Source organism: Notamacropus eugenii, chromosome 1 (assembly GCF_028372415.1).
Source record: "Notamacropus eugenii isolate mMacEug1 chromosome 1, mMacEug1.pri_v2, whole genome shotgun sequence".
Lineage (NCBI taxonomy): Eukaryota > Metazoa > Chordata > Mammalia > Diprotodontia > Macropodidae > Notamacropus > Notamacropus eugenii.
The window spans coordinates 236,553,733-236,573,993 of record NC_092872.1 but is presented as its reverse complement, the minus strand read 5'-3'; the positions used below and the strand labels follow the sequence as shown (position 1 = coordinate 236,573,993).

Genomic DNA, 20,261 nt, shown 5'->3' with positions numbered 1-20,261 from the left:
GTAGGGTCCTCTCTCTCCCTCCAAGAATCAGAGGTTTTTCTTTCTACTCTTTAGCCCCAACTCCTGGCACATTTAACTAGAGAAGACTTGTACCAAATGAGAGAATGAAGGCACTCCCAAGGAGCATTCCTGTAGCTAGAAGAGTCCCAAACTAGCTTTTAGGTCAGAGAAAATCTCTGCTGACCCATTATCTGCCCCCAGGGAACAGAAGGCCCTGCCTTTAGGCACCACTCAGTGTTATGGGGGATGACCTCATGCCAACTGCCCCTAGAGGGTACTAGCCCTTCAGGGGCAAGGGCAGGGTCAGTGCCCAGGTTCCTAAGCCAGGGGATTCTGGTGTCAAGAGTTTTCGCTGCCTGCTTGGGTAACATTTCCTTCACACTAACCAGCCCGCCCCAAGTAAAAGCATCCCAGGAAGGCAACCCTAAAAATAACTCCTCCCAGGCCAGCAGCATGCAGAGGGGGAGGGGAAAGGATCCAGAAGAGGGGAGCAAGGAGAGGCTTTGAGTAATAGGGGCCCAGGGGTATGAAGGGGAATTTAGGAAGTAGGAGGAACTGAGAACTCCAGGCCCAGAGCCTAGTCTAGACCAGAAGACAGAAGGGACCCTTGGGAAGGAAAGAAGGGTTTGCTCCATCATTGTGGTCAGACCTCCAGGCATAGATGGATAATGGGATGCCAGGGATGGGACAGTAAGACACTATTTGAGCTGAGGGACAACATACCTACACAGGAGCCTGTAGTTGGGTGGTGGAGAGGGGAGGGAAATACTGGGCTGAGGAGCTGAGTGCTAGGCTCTAGGCCCCGGCAAGACAAGTACCTGGCCAAAGAAAGCTCTCGGTGCTCAGGTGAAGCAGCCCTCTCTGGTTGTGGACAGATAGCAAAGGCCCTCTGCTGAGAGGTACTTTAAAAGGTGCAAAGTGCCAAGCTGCTGCTGTCACCAGTTTCTCTGGCACCCAGAGCACCAGGCACCCGTGTGTCTGCCAGAGCCCTCCGGAAAAGACTGGGTGAGGGTGAGGGGGTGCTGGCAGGTACATCCTGCATCGACTCTTACCCCTAACACAAGCAAATCCCTGCCCATCTGTCTTTAGCCTCAGCAGAAGAATCAGGCTGGTTACTTACCTCTAAGGTTTCAGTGCAGGGCCCCAAGGCTCAGCCTATCCCTTTCAATGGACACACTGTGATGGGCAATCAGAGCAAAGTCCAGTATGGCACTTCAAGACACTAACTCTTACCCACACCACTCCTCCCTAGGACTCAAATGGTAACTTACTAGGCTATATCAATAAATACCAGAAAGGGTTCTAGGACACTCTAAGATGGGGAAAAGGGAGAAGGGATTAGGACCAGCATGTACTGGTCCCAGATTTTGCCCTATCCTACTTTAATGCACTGTATCTCAACCCAATGAGATAGACTTCTCCAGAACATGCCTAACTCACCAGAACAAGGTACAGCAAAGCAGAACTGATAAAGTCCAGGGGAAGATCCTCCAGATTATGGTATTTTCCATCCCCAGAAACACAAAAGGACCAGTGGGGTCAGACTCTTTGACCTACCACTTTCTCCTCCAATATCAAAGCCTTATTTTGAACACAGCGTCAGGGATCACACATCCCTGTCCCCCAATTTCCCAGTCTTTCAAGTATATCACAAACTTCTCTCTTTTCTCCCCTCTATACTCCTGCTCTCCCCACCCCCCACCCCCATCCTCAGCGGGAAAATAGTTCCCAGAGATCCACAAGAGACGCAAATGTCATGGGGGCTACTCAGGCCAACTTGAAGGGGGTGGAGACTTTTTGCTGGCACCACCCAGACAGATCCTCTTTCAAGCCCAAGGGCCAGCTGGGCCAGTGCAGAGAGTCTCATCCCTTCTTGTAGCCAACACACCACAACTGGCCCATCCCCGCCTTAAACAGTGACGGGCAGACCAAAATGGGGGCACAGGCCTGAGCGTACAATCACAGATTGATCCACACTCACACACACACACATAAGCTGGCCCACCACAGCCTACCCCCAGTGACAGATATTCAGGCTGGCAAAGATGGCAGAGTAGCAGGTGAGGCCAAGGCTCTGTCTGGCTGTACAGGACAGGAACACTTCTCACTGCCACTGCTGGGGTACCCCCCTCCACAGCTGCCCCAGCATAGCAGGGCTAGAGAGATGGGGAAGAATCCCATGTGCTCCCTACAAACCACAACTGGACTGGAGGCCAGAGAGCAAAGACAGCATTCGTCTTCTTGCCTCACCTTCAGGTTAGATGACCTCTCAGGAGCTGCCTGTAATCTGCTTTTTGTTTTTTAAATTTTTATCCCAAACACCAAAAAAAATGTGCATTGCCACAGACAGGGAAGAACAGAAGTGAATCGTACATTAAATTTCAGATCTCTATTATGTACTGCTCATTCTTCTTTTAAAGTATATAATAAATTCCTCATGTAACTTTCAAAGCTATCCTGCAGTCTGGGGTTATTACACTCCTCCTGGGAAAGGTATCAGAGATGGTGGTAGCTTCATGCTTGCCCCAAAGGGGTGAGGGTCCAATTCCATCCTACCGGCCCTCCATCATGGGGCCTAGCTTTAAACCCCTTCTTTAGTCAAACAGCTGGATAAGACACCTTCCCTTGTGTTATAGGATCAAATTAGGAAGTGCTCAACTCCAAATTTGTCCATCTCTATAAAGGCCAGGAACTTCATATACCTGTCAGTGGACAGCCCACATAGACTCCACTTTCTACCACCAAACTAATCTGTGACAAGCCTCTGAGGTCAAAAGGAGACAGAAGGGTCCTAACTCCTGATTACAGGATCAGAGAATATCAGAGTTGAAGGAAATCAAGGGTTCAGACCAAAAAAAAAAAATACTAGTAAGAATATTTTAACTCCCTGGTCCAAACTTCTCATCTACTAAATAAGGGAAATTGGCCCAGCAAGAAGACAAGAATTTCCCAAGGTCATACAAGTAATAATTAAGAGCTAAGATATGAATGAGGTTCTTAGGAGTCATATCTAGGACTCATCATCATCACATCAGGCAGACTCATCCACACATATGCATGGATTCAAAGAACCTATGGTTTGTCTAATTCCTCTTGCCCAAGCCACCAAGTTCTATGTGCCCAGAAGAAATCCTAAAACCTTAGATTTAGGGCTAGGAAGGACTCTAGAGGCTGCTCTCTTGAATTCCTAACAACTAATAATACCTTGTACATTTTTTTTTTTGTCCAGACCTGTGATTTTAATCGATACAAGGAATTCCCAGTACAGAAACTCTCTGTCCCAATAAAGTTCAGCACCAGCTTTCTAATTCAGCATCTTAGAGTGGCCCAGGACACTGAAAGGTTAAGTCACCCAGCTAGGAGGTATTCAGAGGTGAGACTCTCCCCTGACTGTCTGACTCAGAGACTATCTTTCTAGTCACCTAACCAAACTGACTACTATAGGCTCCTGACTGGACTTCGATACCTTCTCCATCTTCCTAGGGTCAGTTGCACTGCAAACAGAAGTGGAAAAGGAAGGAAAAAAAAGACAAGGAAATCTGGGTGATACAGCAACCAATTTCAGACCCCCCCCTACCCTCAGAATGGCTCCTCAAGCCCCCACTCTACCTGCATGCCCACCATGGCCCAGGCACCGAAATCCAACACCTGTTTAGCCCCAGGCAAACAGTGAAGAGGTGAAATCCAGCCCTAGCTGCTCCAGTACCTTTATAAAATATACAGCGTAAGCCGAGAGGCTGCAGGATAACCACAGCCTTTACTCCCGGGCTCTGTGGGGCAAGAGCACAACATGGCACTCATCCCAATCTTCACTCAAGGGACTCTATCCCACCCTGCCCTCTCCCTTCCTCTACCCAATAAACATTTCCATAGAACTATTACCCTAAAATATAGCCTCCTCTTATGCTATGCTATATCCCCCCCATCCCTCAATATCCCAACTACTCCATATTCCACTGGAACTACCCAATGAACATCCCTTCCTCCCTAAGTTCCTAGTCAGGATATCCTCCCTCTTGGCATCTGTGCCAATCATAATGGACTGGTTCTCTAAATTCTTCTGCTCCACAGATTCTTGGCACACTCACACCTCCAGGGCATAGTCCCCATCTGGGCATGACAGTCTCAAGAGAGAACAACATGGTACCCTAGCTCACATTCCTACAGAAACTACCTCTTTTTCTAAGGGGGGAAAAAAATAAAGCCTGGTTCAAAATGTATTCTGGCTTGAGTCCCCAGGGCTTAGGGGTGAAAGTACTGGTTTAGCACAGTTTATAAGAGATAAAGAGGAAAGAGGCAAGGGACCAGAAAGAGACATTCCTCTACCACCTCAGGGCAGCTGGGGGTGGGGATGGAGAGGGAGAAAAGGGATGAAACTCCATTCCAAATCAGGTGAAAGAGAGCTCCCCCAAATCAGATCTATCAGCATAACACTCAACTCCTGGCTGTCCTTCCCTTCCCCAGCTCCTGGACAAGAAGAGGGCACTGTCAAGAGGAGAGAGGGACATTGCATCATCAACTGGAGACACCAGACACCAGGGTCCCATTTCTGAGGGCGCTAGGACTTTGCTGTGGGTTTCTAGTGAGTGATGTATCCATTCCCAGGACAGAGAGTGTCTGCAGGGGGAGGAAAGGGGGAGGGGAGAGGAATGAAACAGTGTTCCTATCCCAGCCCACACTGCCCCGATGGAGGGTAGGAGGGCACCCTGGCCACCCACATGTTTCTATGGCAACCATCACCCTGGAGCCAAGATGCCCAAACAGAAAAGAAACCAATGAACAAGTGAACTTGGTAGCAGATGCTCAGGGCCAAGAAAGGGATGGAATATGGGATGTGAACAAGAGAGCCTGACAAACCCCACACCCGAGGACCATTCCCTTCTACAGAACCCCACCACTAGAAGGCAAACTGTCCCTGCTGCAAGCCCCGAGGAAGCTCTGTGCTTCCTTAGAATTAACTGAGTCCAAGAACATTCCTTTTTCTGTTTCTCACAGCCCTGGGATGCTGACAACACTGGGGGTACAAAGGCAACAATGAAACCATCCTGCCCTCAAAGAGCTTACAATTCTACTCAGGCAATCTCAGAGCTCCCCATTCCCTAGGATAGCAATTACTCATCCTGATGTGGTGCTTTAAGGCTTACAAAGTCCCTTCTGTACTCGTGAGCCTTGCAACAGTCTGATGAGCTAGGTCACTACAGCATTATCGTTCCTATTTTACAGATGAGACTTAGAGGAAGTTGAGTGACTTCCCCTCAGTTGTATAACCAAGTGTCAGCACCAAGATTTGAACTCAGATCTCTCAAGCACAAGCCCAAGTATTCTTTGCACTAGAACCCCTCTATGCAGCCCATTTGGGGTGCCATTCCTGTGGTGCCTTATATAATTCAGAGCACCCTCCTCTACTTCTCCTGCCTCACAGCTATATACTGAAGTCCTCATCACACCCCATCCACTCCTTCACTGTATCTATTCATGTACCAATCACTCATACTTGGATGGCCACACAAGTCTGATGCCAGGAAGTTGGTATATCCCGAAGGTGAGATTAGAGGTGGAACTGTTCAGGGGAGAGAAACAACAATTAGACCTTGTCTTCTCTGGCCTTTGAAGTCAGGCCCCCTGCTTTGGACAGCTGCAACCCCTCTGACCCAGGGCATCAGGTGCATTCTCTTTCTCATGTTCATGAAGCAACCAACCTCCGCCCAGGAGAGATTGCATCTGCGTCTGCATCACTAACTTGGTAATTTGATCAAAAAAAAGCAATCCAGTTCATCTGGCAGGATTTGTTCCCGAAGAGTCCTCGCCAATACCAGCCTCCCCTGATGTTTACAGATTTTTTTCCCCTTGGGAGTCTATTTGGCTGCCTGGTGGGCAGGGGGAGGCAAGCAACCATCCAGGCTTCTCATTTACTGCAGTTCCAACCCAAGCACAAGTTGGGAGGGGGAAGGATTGTGTGTGGATAGGACAACTCTACATTCGCTCATTCGCTGCCTTTGACTTCAACAAATCCATCTCAGGTGGGACCTTTCCTCACATTCACCAAATTAGGGGATTGCTGCTTTGCGCTACATGAAACTACATTTCTCCAGCAAAACTGGCAGTTAATGCCACTCTTTCTCCACCTCAAGGGACCAAAGTCCCCATTTGTCAGAGTCTTCAGCTACCCCAGTCATCCTTGTGAGAACAACCCACCATCTCTTCCATCCCAAAGGCCCCTGGGCCTCTCCTGCCTAGACAGAGTAGCTCTCTGTACCAGTTCCCCTGAAAGTCACATCTATTCCAAGTTCCAATAATCTCCTCTTAGTACCACCAACTTCTGCCCCACCATTAAATGCATGAGTCCAGACATCTCACTCTGTCAGGGGATAAAGATCAAGATCAACCAAGTTACAAGTATTTATTAGGGACATACTATGTGCCTCACACTGTGCTGGGATATACAGACAGAAGTGCATGAATCTTGCCTTCAAGGAGTTTTCATCCATCCACACTCACCTCGGGCTGATAGCTTCTTGGTGTTAATAATTTTTGCTGCATACTCCTGAGTGGAGGTTTTCTTAACACATCTTCGGACCACAGAGAAAGCCCCCCTAGAAAGAGAGGAGAGCAAGAACTGGGACAAAGACCCGAGTAGAGTGATAAATATTTATACCTGATCTCACAACCACATGAATTGTCCTCCATTCCCAGATTCTAGATCAGAATGACCCCCACCTATAACCACAGTCATTCACTCCTGACAGTGACTCCCCCAACCCTAGAACAGGTTGACCCCCCCCCCATCTAATGGCACTGCCACCTAAGCATTCATGAAAAAAGCAACATGATTTAGACTTATGATAAAAAGATATTTCCCTCCACCCTGTCCCTTTATCTGACCCTGGGACAAAGAAACAACTCAGACTTCAGGCTCACAGGTGTGGGATTGGTGGGAAATGTTCCTATCACACACCTGATGCATTCAGAGCTACCCTGCATTCCAGGGGAGAAGTGAAGAGTGAGGGGCAAAGGTACCCTCTCCTACTCATAGCACTCATACTTGGGAACCACAGGAAATTTGGGAGGTAGAACTCCCTAAAGAAGGCATCATCTCCCTCATCCATGGGAGGAATAAAGCTTTAGCATCAGGGGAGGAGCGAGAAGCCCACGGCCGCTCAGAGCCTTGGGGTCCCACCACATCCCACAAAAAGAACAGCCTCCAGTCTAGGCGAGCAGCAGGGAAAGGGAAGGAGAGCCCTGGGGAGGGGGGCAGGAGCCCCAGCTGTCAAGGGCAGGGCTGCAAAGTCTCTCCCTTCCTTCTCCCTTTCCCCTCCCGCCCCCCCCCCCCCTCCCGAGTCAGCCCTCCAGCTCTCGATGCCCAGCTCCCCCCGGCTGGGTGTACAGGCTGGGGGGCAGGGCGGGGGCTGCAGTGGCCAGGTTGGGGGGGCGGGGAGGGGAGTCTGGGGCTGCAGCAGCGGCCGGCGCTGCTCGGTGCCGTGCGGAGGGGAGGGGGATGCTGCGGCTGCGGCGCGCGGCTCCCGGGACCACTGCAGGGAGGGGGGGGGCGGGAAGGAAGGGGGGGCTGCAGCAGCGCCCAGCGGCGGGGTCGGGATCCGGGAAGCCGGGGGCGGGGCCGGGCGCCGGGGCAGCCCCCCGACCCGGGCACCGGCCGCGGGGTCCGGCTCGGACAGGGTGTGACCAAGGTCGGAGAGCCCGAGGGGCCGGAGCGGGCCGGGGGCGTGGCCGGGGGAGCCCGGCAGCGGCCGGGGGGCTGCAGTCGGCCGCATGCAGCGCGAGGCTCCGCTCCGGCCGCAGTGGCCGGAGCCGGCCGGGGAGGGGCCGGGGGCGCCGCGCGGGGAAGGGGCGCCGCACCGCCGGGCTGCAGCGGGGCCGGTGCGGGGCGGGGGGCGGGGGGAGGAGCCGCAGGAGCGCCCGGGGCGGGGGAAGTCCGGGCCGTACTTGCCGAGCTCTTCGTAGAGCTGGTAGTCGTCGGTGAAGCGGGTGCAGGGGGCGGTGGTGGCCATGCTGGCGGGGCGGGCACGGCTGCGCTGCCCGCTCCGATCTCAGTGCACAGTCACCGCCGCCCGGCCGAGGGGGAGCAGGAGGAGGAGACGGGGCTGAGCCCAGCAGCACCGCGAGACTTTACCGGGGAGCGAGGCGGGGAGGGACACCCCCGCTGCCCGCCCCCAGCCCGGCCCGCCCGCCCCCGGGGAGGGGCTTCTCACGGGCGCCCCGCCCCGGCCCGCCCCGGCCGGCCAGCCGCCTGCCCAGCCCGGGCACCCGAGGACCCACGACCCGGGGCGGGGAGGGGGCGGCCCGGGACGGAAGGATGCAGGGCGGGGGCCTGCACTGACCCAGCAGCCGCCCCACGGTCAAGGTCCCGAGAAGCGGAAGGGAGGGTGACCCCAGTGTCCTTCTCAGGGGTCTGGGCAGCACCGAGGAGTCCGGCATGGAGGGGTGGGGGTGGAGACAGAGAGCTGCCGGCCCATGCCTCTGTGACGGAGGCCTTGACACAGGGCCCTAGACAGTGACTCCTAAACAGACCCCCCCCCCCGGGGGGCCCCCAAACCTAGCCCCTTCGGGCAGATGGGCAGATGCACAGAGGGTCCCGTCTCTCTCCAAATAGGGCCCCTGCACCGCCAGGGATGCAGAAGAAAGACCTAGTACAGAATCCCAGCCCTGACATTCAAGAGAGTCTGTTCTCTCTGGGCCTCGGTTTCTTATTCGACTACATAACGTCTCAGGTTCCTTTTAGCTCTAAAAACCATGATCTTATGTGGAAAGAGGGCTACTGCAGTTGGAGGCAGAGGACCTGAGTTCTAATTCTGTCTCTACCACTTCCTTCTTTGCCTTTTCTTAACCTCAGTTTCCTAACCTGTAAAATGAGATTGTGCTAGATGACTCAAGATCCCCTTCAGCTTTAAGGCAATCATATGATCTTCAGATAGCATAATGGATGAGAACTCAAGCTTAGGAACCTGCCAAGAAACAGATCTAAGGCAGCAAGCAGTTCTTGGCTCAAGGAGATGACACCAACTCAAAACCAAGTTTAGGATTAGCTAGGAACACCCCAGAGTGGCAGGATGTTAGAGCCAACTTTAGAGCTCATCTGGCCAAACCTTCCTCATTTGGAGGAGGAAACTGAAGCCCTGAGAAGGTGAATAAAATAACTTTGGAGAGGGTTAAACCTTGAGTCCGGAAGACCAGAGTTTGAAACTCCCTTAGATGTTTATTAGCTGGGTGACCCTGGGCCAGTCACCTAATCACTGAGTTAAGTTCCTTGTTTGTAAAAGGAAGATAACCATAGCACTTACATCACCGGATTGTTGTGAGGATCAAATGAAATTATGTAAAATGCTTTGCAGAACATAAAGTACATTGGTGTTGTTTGTTGAGGTGACAGAGCTGGATTTCAAACCCAGCCTCTCCTGACTCTGTCTCCAGAACCCATGTTTAATTCAAATTTGACCAGAACCAAGTGAAATACCTTACCTTCCATGGATAGGAAGAAACATCACCCAAACCTCAAAGACAGATGAATGACCCCTCTCTACCCAGCTTGGTGACAGACACTAAAGAGAGAGATGAGAAGGTAGGAGAGTTGAGCCTCTGGGGTGTATCTGGCCTGGAAGAGCAGGTAAAAGGGAAGGATTAGCATTTCCATCCTCCTTTGGCCAGATCCCAGGGTACCTCCTCCTCCTTCCAGCTCGTGAGAAACATACCAACTGCTTTGCTTTTCTTCCTTCCCGAAGGTTTCCCCTACCTCCATGGGGGGGGGAGGGGGCTCGTAAGCAGGGCACAGGGGCATAGCTGTCCCGGAGCAAGAACTGGCCAGGCAGGTTCCAGACCTGCCCAGACAGCTGCATGCTCACCTAGGCTTGGGGCCGGAGACAGCTGAGCAGGGCTGCAGTGTGCTCTCACTCTCACTGCGGCTGAACAGACTTGATTACACCAGGACACCCACTGGGACTCGGCTGAGCTGGGTTTCATCCAGTTATCAGTCGGGCTCCTCCAGGGAGCCGGTAGAGAGAATCCATCACCATAGTCTCATTTCCAGGTCTAGCCTGGGGAGGCTGGGAGGGGAAAAGGTGGACACTTTTATCACAGAACTGCTGATAAGAGCATGAAGTGGTGGGGGAGGGGGAGGACTTTGTTGAACTGGGGGAGTCAAAAGATCTGAATTATAGCTGTGACGCTGCCACCAGGGCACTGTATTTATCGGTAGGGATGGGATCTCTGATTTCGTTGGTATAGGTGAACCTATTTCTACCAGTACAAGAAACCTAGAGTTTTGTTTGTTTGGGGGATGCAGTGGGGATCAAGTGACTTGCCCAGGGTCACACAGCTAGTAAATGACCAAGGCTGGTGCTTTATCCACTTCACCACCTAGCTGAACTATGATTTATAGTTTTAAAGAGCTGCCCATAATGCAGAGAAATTAAGTGATATGCCCAAGGCCACACAGTTTATAGGTGTCAGAGGAGGGGGAATTGAACCCAGGTCTTCCTGACTCCAAGGCCAGCTTTCTATACATCAGGCTTTCAAATAGAGGCCAAGTCAGATTGGATTTGAAACTATATATATCTTCAGAGTCACAGTTTCAATCTGTTGTACCAGCCCCCCCCCCCCCATTTCACTGTCTGAACCTTAATTTCCTCCTGTGTAAAATGAGGGAACTGAATTACAAAGGGCCTTAGGAACGACTTATTAGCCAGAAATAGTCAGAGATCAACTGGTTTAGATGGTCCCTGGATTGGTGAGAAGGAAGAAGGGAATGGAGAAGAAAACCCTAGTGATCAGAGGGCAGGGTTTGGGACAAAGGTGAGGGACAATAAAACCCCACTCCACCCTTGCCTAAGGCAACCGGAAGTGCCGTTGTTGGGGAGTCAAAGCCACTTCCTATCTTAAGACATCAGAGTGACATCCAGGTGCCTTTATGGGGGGGGGGGCACAAATCCTAAAGGAGTTTGTGAGGAGGGAAGAGAGACTAAAGCTAAAGGTGTTTCAAGGTTTTTTTTTTCCAATTACTATGCATTCATTAGTTAGATAGATGAACCCAGCACCCGGTCTCAGCTCAGGATATGTTTATTCAGGGGAATAGCCATAGTTTTGTGGTAAATTACAGTTACAAAATATTTTACATATATGATGATTTTATCTAATCTTCACAACAGCCCTGGAAGGAGGTCAGGATTATGATCCACATTTTATAGATGAGGAAACTGAGGCTCAGAGTGGATATATGACTTAATCAAATACTGGTGGAACCCAAACTTGAAACAAGGTCTTCTGGCTCCAACCACCATGCTCTTTCCACTACACCCTAAGCGAGTGCCCCGACTAAGCAATCCACCATCAATTGTCATCAATTTTTAATTCTAGATTAAAATGCCTTAGTCCCTGTCCCCTAGGAGCTGATCCTGAAAGTTTTAAATTTATTGACATGAAATAAAGGGAAAACAAAGATGCAGGTGCGAGGCAATTCAGATGGGAACTGATAAAGGCTGGTTCTTGCACATCAAAGTAGTGAAATAGGTGGAAATCTTGGAGAGCTGGTGCCTCCTAAGGAGGCAAAGACTCATGGTTTCCATGGCTAGCCTGAGTCCTACACACCCCAGTGGTTCAGCCCAGACTCAAATCTAAAGACACTGATTGCTGGTCCAGTGTTTTCTCCATTCCCTTGCTATGAAAGATGTAGAAAGATGAAGGAGAGAGGAGACAGAAGAGCTCAACTCAATGTTTATAGCAAGTACTAAGTGCCAAGAGCTGTGTGCTAGACCCTAGGGAGATGAAGACAAATGTGCCTTTCACTGCCCTCAAGGAGCTTATATATACTAGAGAAATACAAATATGCAGGTAAATATATATAAGGTATGTGCAAGTTAATTTCACAAAAACCCCACTAACTACTGGTCAGAAAAGGCTTGGTGTAGGAGGTAGGTAGCCACAGGGCTGAGCCTTGAAGGACACCAGGGAGTCCAAGAGGTTGAGAAAGGGGTGTGCTGGTAAATGCTTAACAAATGGCTCTGTTGGGGATGGGGGGGAGTGTAAACTCGATACATTCTTAAATTTAATCTGCATTATTAATATTTTCCTCATCACTTTCTTAAGTCTAGACAATCAGCATAACAATAAATCACTTCTTGAATTGTATCATTTGCTGATTTCCAAGGTGTAAATGCTCAAGCTGAAAATTTAACAATGGCTCTATTAGAGCTGGCAGCAACATACCCCTGGGTTGAGGTTAGGGGAGAACATATTCTAGGCTATGATGGGCCCCTAAGTGGCATAGTGAATAGTGCACCAGGCCTGGAGTTAGGAAGACTGGAGTTCAAATCTGGCCTCAAACACCTACTAGCTGTGTGACCCTGGGCAAGTCGCTTAACCCTGTTTGCCTCAGTTTCCTCATCTGTAATATGAACTGGAGAAGGAACTGGCAAACCACTCCAGGATCTTCGCCAAGAAAACCCCAAATGGGGTCATGAAGACTTGGATACCACTGAAGAACAACACATGTACAAAAGATGAAGAAGGAGATGTAATATTGAGTGCATGAGCAGTTAGTAGGCCATTTTGGTTGGAATGTTAAGTGTGTGAAACTCAGTAATAGTAAATGAGATAGGAGCCAGACTGTGGAGAGCTTTCAGTGAAAGCTAGGCTGAGGGATTTCTATTTTGTTCTAAAGGCAACAGTGAGCCACCAGAGGTGTTTGAGCAGGGAGCTGACAGCTTCAGACCTATGTTTTAGGAATATTAATTTGGCAACTGAGTGAAGGAGAGACTGGAGAGAGGAAAAATGGGAAGCTGGAGAGTTGCAGGTAAAGCAATTTTTGGAGATAATTCTAAGTTGACAATAAGGCATTTGACAGTAAGTGCAGCTGTTATTATTTAAACAAAAACAATTTTCCAAATGGTGTGTGAGGAGTAGAGGGAGATATGAGTAGCAATGCATAACCAAACGTACTCCAATAGCTCAGATACTGAGGTGGTCTTGCTGGAAAATAGAATCCTTCAACCCACACCATCCAACTTCCTGCTACACTATAGCAATTAGAAGGAAGATCTATGTAAATAATAACCTACCAGTCCTTCACAGGTCATTGCTTATAGCAGCTTCATGGAATCCAATCTGCACAGGCAGAAATACAGTCACAACAGATCCTCTGGGCCATATTCTTTTCAATTCAATTCAAACACACATTTATTAAACATCTACGATATGCTAGGCACCATGATGGATAGAGAGTCAAATGATACAGTCTTTGTCCTTTGTTCCTTGTCTCCAGAGGGCATACCACTTGGGCGTGGATGAGAACGTACAAGATAATTTGAGGAGAGCAAAGCTAACCTCTGTCAACAAGGAAGGCTTCCTCTGGGATGTAGAAGCTGAGGTGAGTCTTGAAAGATGATAAAGGTACTCAGTGTCAGGCTGGGCCCTCACAATAGGCTTGAGGCAAAGTCAGACTGATAGCAAATGATCATGGACGTTACAGATGGATGACCGAACCATTTATTTAGATTTATGGTCCGATGTTTTATTTTACAAATGAAGAAACTGAAGCCTCAGGAGGTTAACTGACATGCCTAGTCACACAGGTGGGCAGATGTGTGTGGTGATGGGGAGGTCCCCTAGATAAAAATGTTTAGTCTCATTTAAGAAATGTCCCTGAAAACTGCTCCATATCCCTTTGATGAGAGGACTTTACTCTCTAGTTCTGAATTCCTTAAAAATGACAGTTATCCCAGTTTTGCTCATTTTAGAGATAAAAATATTTGCTACTGAGGCAGGAGAGGAATGAGATATTTGGAAGTGGGGTAACTGAAATATGAGGCATGGGATATTCAGTCAGGATTTATTCAGGTGGAAGAGTGACGATGTATTAAAGACCCCTTACCAAGAGATAATAAAGAAATGAACACTAGCGGCTGAGGACTTCTAAAAAAAGGAAGGGATGTAGTCGTTCGGAGGATGGGAGAGAAATAGTGAGGTATTCAGGTAAGGAGCTGCGGTCAAATGAGATCATGTTTGTGGAGGACTTTGTCAACCTTGAGACGCTAGATGAATGTCAGCTATGTGGGTTAAGGACTGGAGTATCTGGAGGGAGGGACTGAGGCATTTGGAAGTGAAGAGAGCCAGTCTGTGAGGGGAGGAGACAGGCTTGATGCTTCGGGCAAGTGGGGGAAGGTATTTAGGCTATGTCTGAGGCTGGACCACTGGGCTTCTTAAACTGAGCTTGTGGACTGGGAGCAATTAGGAGGAGCAGGTGTGTAGAGCCATCTAGTGGCCATAGCCCAGAAGTTAGATTAGAGAAGGACCTAGATGAAGGAGAGAAGAGTGGCTGATCAGGGGCAGGTCTGGGTGCCTGGGGATGACAGGTGCTCATTTGGGAAATAAGAGGGATGGGTGTATGTGTGACAGAGTGGAGTGAATAATAGCCCGTGTGATTGAGTGGTACAAGGGATAGTGGACAGAGTGCTAGACTTGGCTTCAGTAAGACTTGAGTTCTAACCCTGCCTCAGAACTTACTGTGTGACCTTGGGTAAATTACTGACTATCTCAGTCTCAGTTTCCTCATCTGTAAAAAGAATGGGGTGAACTTGATGACCCCTGAGACTCCTTCCAGCTCTAAGTCTGTGATGGGGAGGAATGGAAGGTGAGAAAGATGGGAATTGGGGTGGAGAGACAGAGCCCTAGATTAGGAGTCCGAGTTCCTGGGTTCAAATGCTGGCTCTGCTACTTACTACTTATATGATCTTGCACATTTAAATTGCCCTTTCTAGGCCTCCTCAGCTATAAGTTAATAAATATATTTCAATATAATTGACTTCCTTTGTAATTCTGTATATTTGATTTGATGCATCAAAATAGAAAGGGCTCATGGTCCTCATATGACTTCCAAATGCTTCATTCCCCCATTTCAAAAAGAGATCCATCACCCTAGAAAGTTAATAACCCTTGGACTAGATGATGTCCCCTTTCAGCTCCAGCCCTATGAGTCCATGAGAGCAAATGGAAAGAGGTATGAATGAGAGAAGGGCGATGTGAATGTGATAGGAAGTAATGAGAAAGTGAGGTATATGTGTGTATGTGAAAGCATTTATAGGCCCCTTTTATTTTCCAGGGAATGTGCTGAGTGCTTTACAAATACTATTTCATTTTGTCTTTCACTTTTGTCCTGAGAAGCGAGTGCTGTTATTATCCCTGTTTTACAAATGAGGAAATTGAGGCAGACAGAGGTTTAAGTGACTTGCCTGGGGTTCACACTGCCAGTAAATGTCTGAAGCTGGATTTGAACTTAGGTCTTCCTGACTCCAAGCTCAGCACTCTCTCCGTTACATCAGTTAACCATCGCGTAAATGAGAATAACAGGAAGAGCGAAGTGACAGGAGAGTGATAGAATGAGGAGTAGGAATGTGATAGGGAAATACAGCAGCTATGGTAGGAATATTTATTTTATTTTTGTCCCAGCCTGTGATTTCATTCATGTATAGAACTCCTGGTGTTGAAATTCTCTCCACCAATACAGATGAGCAACTGTTGGGAACAAATTTTTGCCTATCTTTGTGTCCCCAACACTTAGCACAGTGTCTGGCACATAGTAGGCACTTAATAAGTGCTTATTACTTTTAGTGAGTTACCCAGGACACTGAGAAATTAAGTGATTTGCCCAGGATCACTGAATGAGTATAGGTCAGAGGTACTAGTGGAACCCAGGCTTTTCACTACATCACACTTCTTATTCAAAAGAGGTGAGGGAATCAATATGAAATATGAGACCTACCATTTCCGGCATAGCCAATATGGACATTTGTTTTGTTTGCTTTTGCATAACTCATTTGACCAGAGTTCTTTCTTTTGCCCTGGGGGAGGGGGAAACTGAAGGCTTATTAATTGAAAAAAATAATTTAAAAAAGAAGGTAGAGGGATGTTTATCAGTTTTACAGATGACACAAAGCTGATGGCTAATTCTTTGAACGAATGACAGCATGGACATCTAAAAAGATCTTGGCGGAGTAAAAACACTGAACTGAATCTGATAACTTGAAATTTATTACGGATAAATGTAAAACTTTACATCTGAGTTAAAAAAATCTGTCTTCCTGAGTACAAATAGAGAATTCATCTGAAAATGATCTGGAGGTTGTAGTGGCCTATAATCTCGATATCAGTGAACAATATGATATGGTGGCTATGAAAGTTAACTAATGGGATCTTAGGCTACATTAAGGGAGAGAGTATGCTGAAGATGTAATTGTACCAGATTTGGAGTCCAAAGATATGAGTTTAAACCCTAGTTCTGCTATTTATTGACTATGTGACGTAGGATAAATTAATTCTTTCCCTGGGAATTTGTTGACTCATTTTTAAATTTTAAGTTTGACCAGGGGCTGTCTAAGGTCTCTTCCAATTAATAATACTAATAATAATCATGAACATTTATATAGCACTTGCAGGCATTATGTGTTGTATTTTACAATTACTATTTCATCTGATCCTCATAACAACCCTGGGACTACCTTTTAGATATTATTATCCCTGTTTATAGATGAAGAAATGAACTCAAACAGAGGTTAAGTGACCCACCCAGGGTCACACAGATAGTAAATGTCTGATGCCAGATTTGTACTCAGGTGCTCCTGACTCCAGGTCTAGCATTCTGTCTACTATACTACCTATCTATAATTTGACAATGCTGTATTCTTATAGTCATTCTAGGATTTAGAATGAGGGAGGAGATAATCCTACTGTACTCTGTTGTGGTAGAATCACAGCCATAGTGCTGTGTTCTGTTTCAGGCACCTTGTTGTATGATGTTAAGATAAATGTAGGAAGTTTTGCACAAGCAAAGCCAATGAAACCAAGAGTGGAAGGGAAACAGAAAGCTGGGAAGCAATTTTTACAGCCGGTATCTCTGATAAAGGCCTAATTTCTAAAATGTATGGAGAATTGAGTCAAATTTATAAGAATACAAATCATTCTCTGATTGATAAATGGTCAAAGGATATAAACAGGTAGTTTTCAGAGGAAGAAATTAAAATTATCTCTAGTCATATGAAAAAATGCTCTAAATCACTATTGATTAGAGAAATACAAATCACAATGACTCTGAGGTCCCACATGACACCTATCACATTGGCCAACATGACAAAACAGAAAAATGATAGTTGTTGGAGAACATGTGGGGAAGTTGGAACATGAACGCATTGTGTTATGAACTGATCCAACCATTCTGGAGAGCAGTTTGGAACTATGACCAAAGGGCTATAAAACTGTGCATGCTCTTTGACCCAGCAATATCACTTCTAGGGCTGTATCCCAAAGAGATCATAAAAATGGGAAAAGGTCCCACATGTACAAAAAATATTTATAGCAGCCCTCATTGTGGTGGTTAAGAAATGGAAATTGCGGGAATGCCCATCAATTGGGGAATGACTGAACAAGTTGTAGTATATGAATGTAATGGAATATTATTGTGCTATAAGACATGATGAACAGGAGGACTTCAGAGAGGCCTGGAAGGACTTATATGAACTGATGCTGAGTGAAAGGAGCAGAACTAGGAGAACACTGCATACACATAGTTACAGCCACAGTGTGCGAGGACTGTTTCTGATAGACTTAGCTCTTCAGAGCAATTTAAGGACCTAAAACATTTCCAAAGGACTCTAGAGGCAAAATGCCATCCACATCCAGAGAAAGAACTATGGAATCACAATGCAGAATGAAGCAGACTGTTTTCTCTTGTATTATGTTTTGTTTTGTTTTTTCTCATGGTTTCTCCCATTCATTTTAATTCTTCTATGCAACATGACTAATGTGAAAATGTGTTTAATAAGAATGTATGTGTAGAGCTCATATAAGACTGCATGTCATCTCAGGGAGAGAGAGGGAGAAAATTTAAGACTGATGGAAGTGATTGTTGAAAACTGAAAACAAATAAATAAATAAAAAAAAACAGGTAAAGGAAAGGACCCACATGTACAAAATATTTATAGCAGCTCTTTTTGAGGTAGCAAAGAATTGGAAACTGAGGGGATATTCATCAATTGGCTGAACAAGTTGTGGTATATGAATGTAATGGAATACTATTATTCTATAAGAAACAATGAGCCGGCAGACTTCAGAAAAACCTGGAAAGACTTATGTGAACTGACACTGAGTGAAATGGGCAGAACCAAGAGAACACTGTATACAGTAAGTAATAGCCACATTGTGCAATAATAAACTTAGCTCTTCTCAGAAGTGCAAGGATCTAAGACAATTCCAAAAAGCTCATGAAGGAAAATGCTAACCACATCCAGAGAAAGAACTTTGGAGTCTGAATGTAGATGGAAACATATTATTTGCTCTTCTTTTTTTTTCTTACTTTGTTTTGTTTCTTCTTTCTTGTGGTGCCTCTCATTAGTTCTTATTCTTATTTATATCATAACTAATGTGAAAATACGTTTCATATGAATGTATAAGTAGAGCCTATATCAGATTGCATGCTGTCTTGGGGAGGGGGGAGGAGAGGAAGGGGAAGAAAATTTAAAACTCAAAATCTTATGGAAATGAATGCTGAAAATTAAAAATTAATTAATTATATATTAAAAAAGAAGAATGTAGGAAGAATATTGACAACACGTGTTCGTCCTTTGTTTCAAAGAGGACTATGACATCAGAGAAATGATGACGTGACTTGCACTTGACTTTGTTTTGAGTGAGGGAGAGCTGTGCAGGTCACCAGCTTCACTTTCTCCTCCTGACCCATCTGGGTCCAGTGACCAGATATTCATCAGGATGACTGAAGACAGCCCAGGATGCAATGGGAGACCTTGGACTTTGAAGCTAAGGCCTTTTCAGGTCCTCACTTAAAGTGAGGTAATGCCCATTCAGTGAATAGGCCTCTTCAAAAGGCAGTCAAGGGGATGGCCCCTTTAATAGAAAAGAAAAAATAAATAGATAAATCACTCTGGGAGGGGCAGGAGCCTCGGGGTTTTGTTGTTTCCAAGAGAAACTGTTACTATTGACATTCACTCTAAGTCAGGAGGGTCCAAAACCAGCCATAGAGTGGAGGTTGGCCAGGGACTCTACCTTTTAAAGAGGCCTGGTCACTGAATGGGCATTACCTCGCTTTAAGTGAGTGCCTGAAAAGGCCTTAGCCTAAAAGGCCAAGATCTCCTGTTGACAACCTAGAGTATAGCTGGAGGAGAGCAGCTGGTACTGAGGGGACTAGAACTGGTTAAAAAAAAGTAGGGATTTTTATCCTAAAGAAGAGAAGGTTTAAAGGGGACATAATAGCTGTCTTCAAATGTCTGAAGGACTGCCTCATTGAGCCCCAGAGGGGAGAACTAAGAACTAGGGGAAGCTGGTGAGAGACAGATTTAAATTTAATGAAAGGGGAAAGTTCCTAACAATTAGAAGTGTCCAAAAGTGGAATCTGCTGCCCCAACAGGTTCTTCCAGAGTGTTGTGCAATGTTGTAGCACATAGTAGGCATTTAATAAATGTTTGTCGAATTGACCTCTTACTTATTAGAGGTCTTCAACCAAAGACTGACTGGCTACCTTGTCCAGATGTTGAAGAAGGGATTTTTTTTTCAAACAACTGTTTGACTCCTTCAACTCTGAGATTCTATGATTCTGTGAGATTTGGAGCTTGGTCCCATCCCTTCCTGGATGGGGAGAAAAGCCATCAGAGTCTGGTGGTCATGGAATCATAGACATCTTATGTTATTTATGAGTGGATTCATGGGCAAAAACAGTTGGATCTCAGGATTTAGATCTGGAAGTGATTTTGGAGAGCATCTAATCCAATCTCTTTGTCCTACAGATATGGAAACTGAGGCCAAGACAGATTAAGTGATTAACCCAATGTCACATGGAGTAAACTAGCAGAACCAAAATCTGAACCCAGGTTCTCTGACAACAACTCCAATACTCTTTCTGCTATACTACCTTATAGTAATTCCTAAAAAAGAATCAGAGTTTGGCATGATAAAAACTACATTATAAGCTGAGTGGCCTCTATATTATTAGTCTTTCACCTTTCATCTTACTTCCTGGACTGGATCTTAAATTGCCTATTTCATATTTTCACTTGGAGATTCTGCTGTCACCTGAAAATTAAATATCTCTCAAATAACTCCCCCTTTCAATTTCCCTGGCTCTGGCAGTGATCCAAGTGATCCAAGACTCTACTCTCCAAGTCAAACAAAATTGGGATCATCTTAAAAGATTATTATAAATTTAACAGGTATGTACAAGCATGATAATTTCCACATGCAAATAACAGGAAAAG

General features: G+C 46.6%; 1 protein-coding gene across 33 annotated transcripts in view; it reads right to left on the bottom strand.

The window, feature by feature from the left end:
* The window catches only part of CAMK2G (calcium/calmodulin dependent protein kinase II gamma), a 60,072-nt gene extending 51,897 nt beyond the window's left edge, over positions 1-8,175 (bottom strand). For 6 of the 33 annotated variants that reach the window (XR_011971502.1, XM_072628158.1, XM_072628159.1 and 3 more), the window contains exons 1-2: positions 7,942-8,171; positions 6,499-6,593 (exon numbers count right to left, since the gene is read on the bottom strand). Coding sequence is in view for 28 of the 33 variants with exons in the window: in XM_072628158.1 (XP_072484259.1) it covers positions 6,499-6,593; positions 7,942-8,006 (160 nt within the window). In the remaining 5 variants the exon portion in view is untranslated. Of the gene's footprint in view, positions 1-6,498; positions 6,594-6,955; positions 7,316-7,941 lie in introns of those variants that run through there. The other 27 variants (XM_072628169.1, XM_072628176.1, XM_072628178.1 and 24 more) reach the window with 11 other exon arrangements.
* Positions 8,176-20,261: the final 12,086 nt, after the last annotated feature.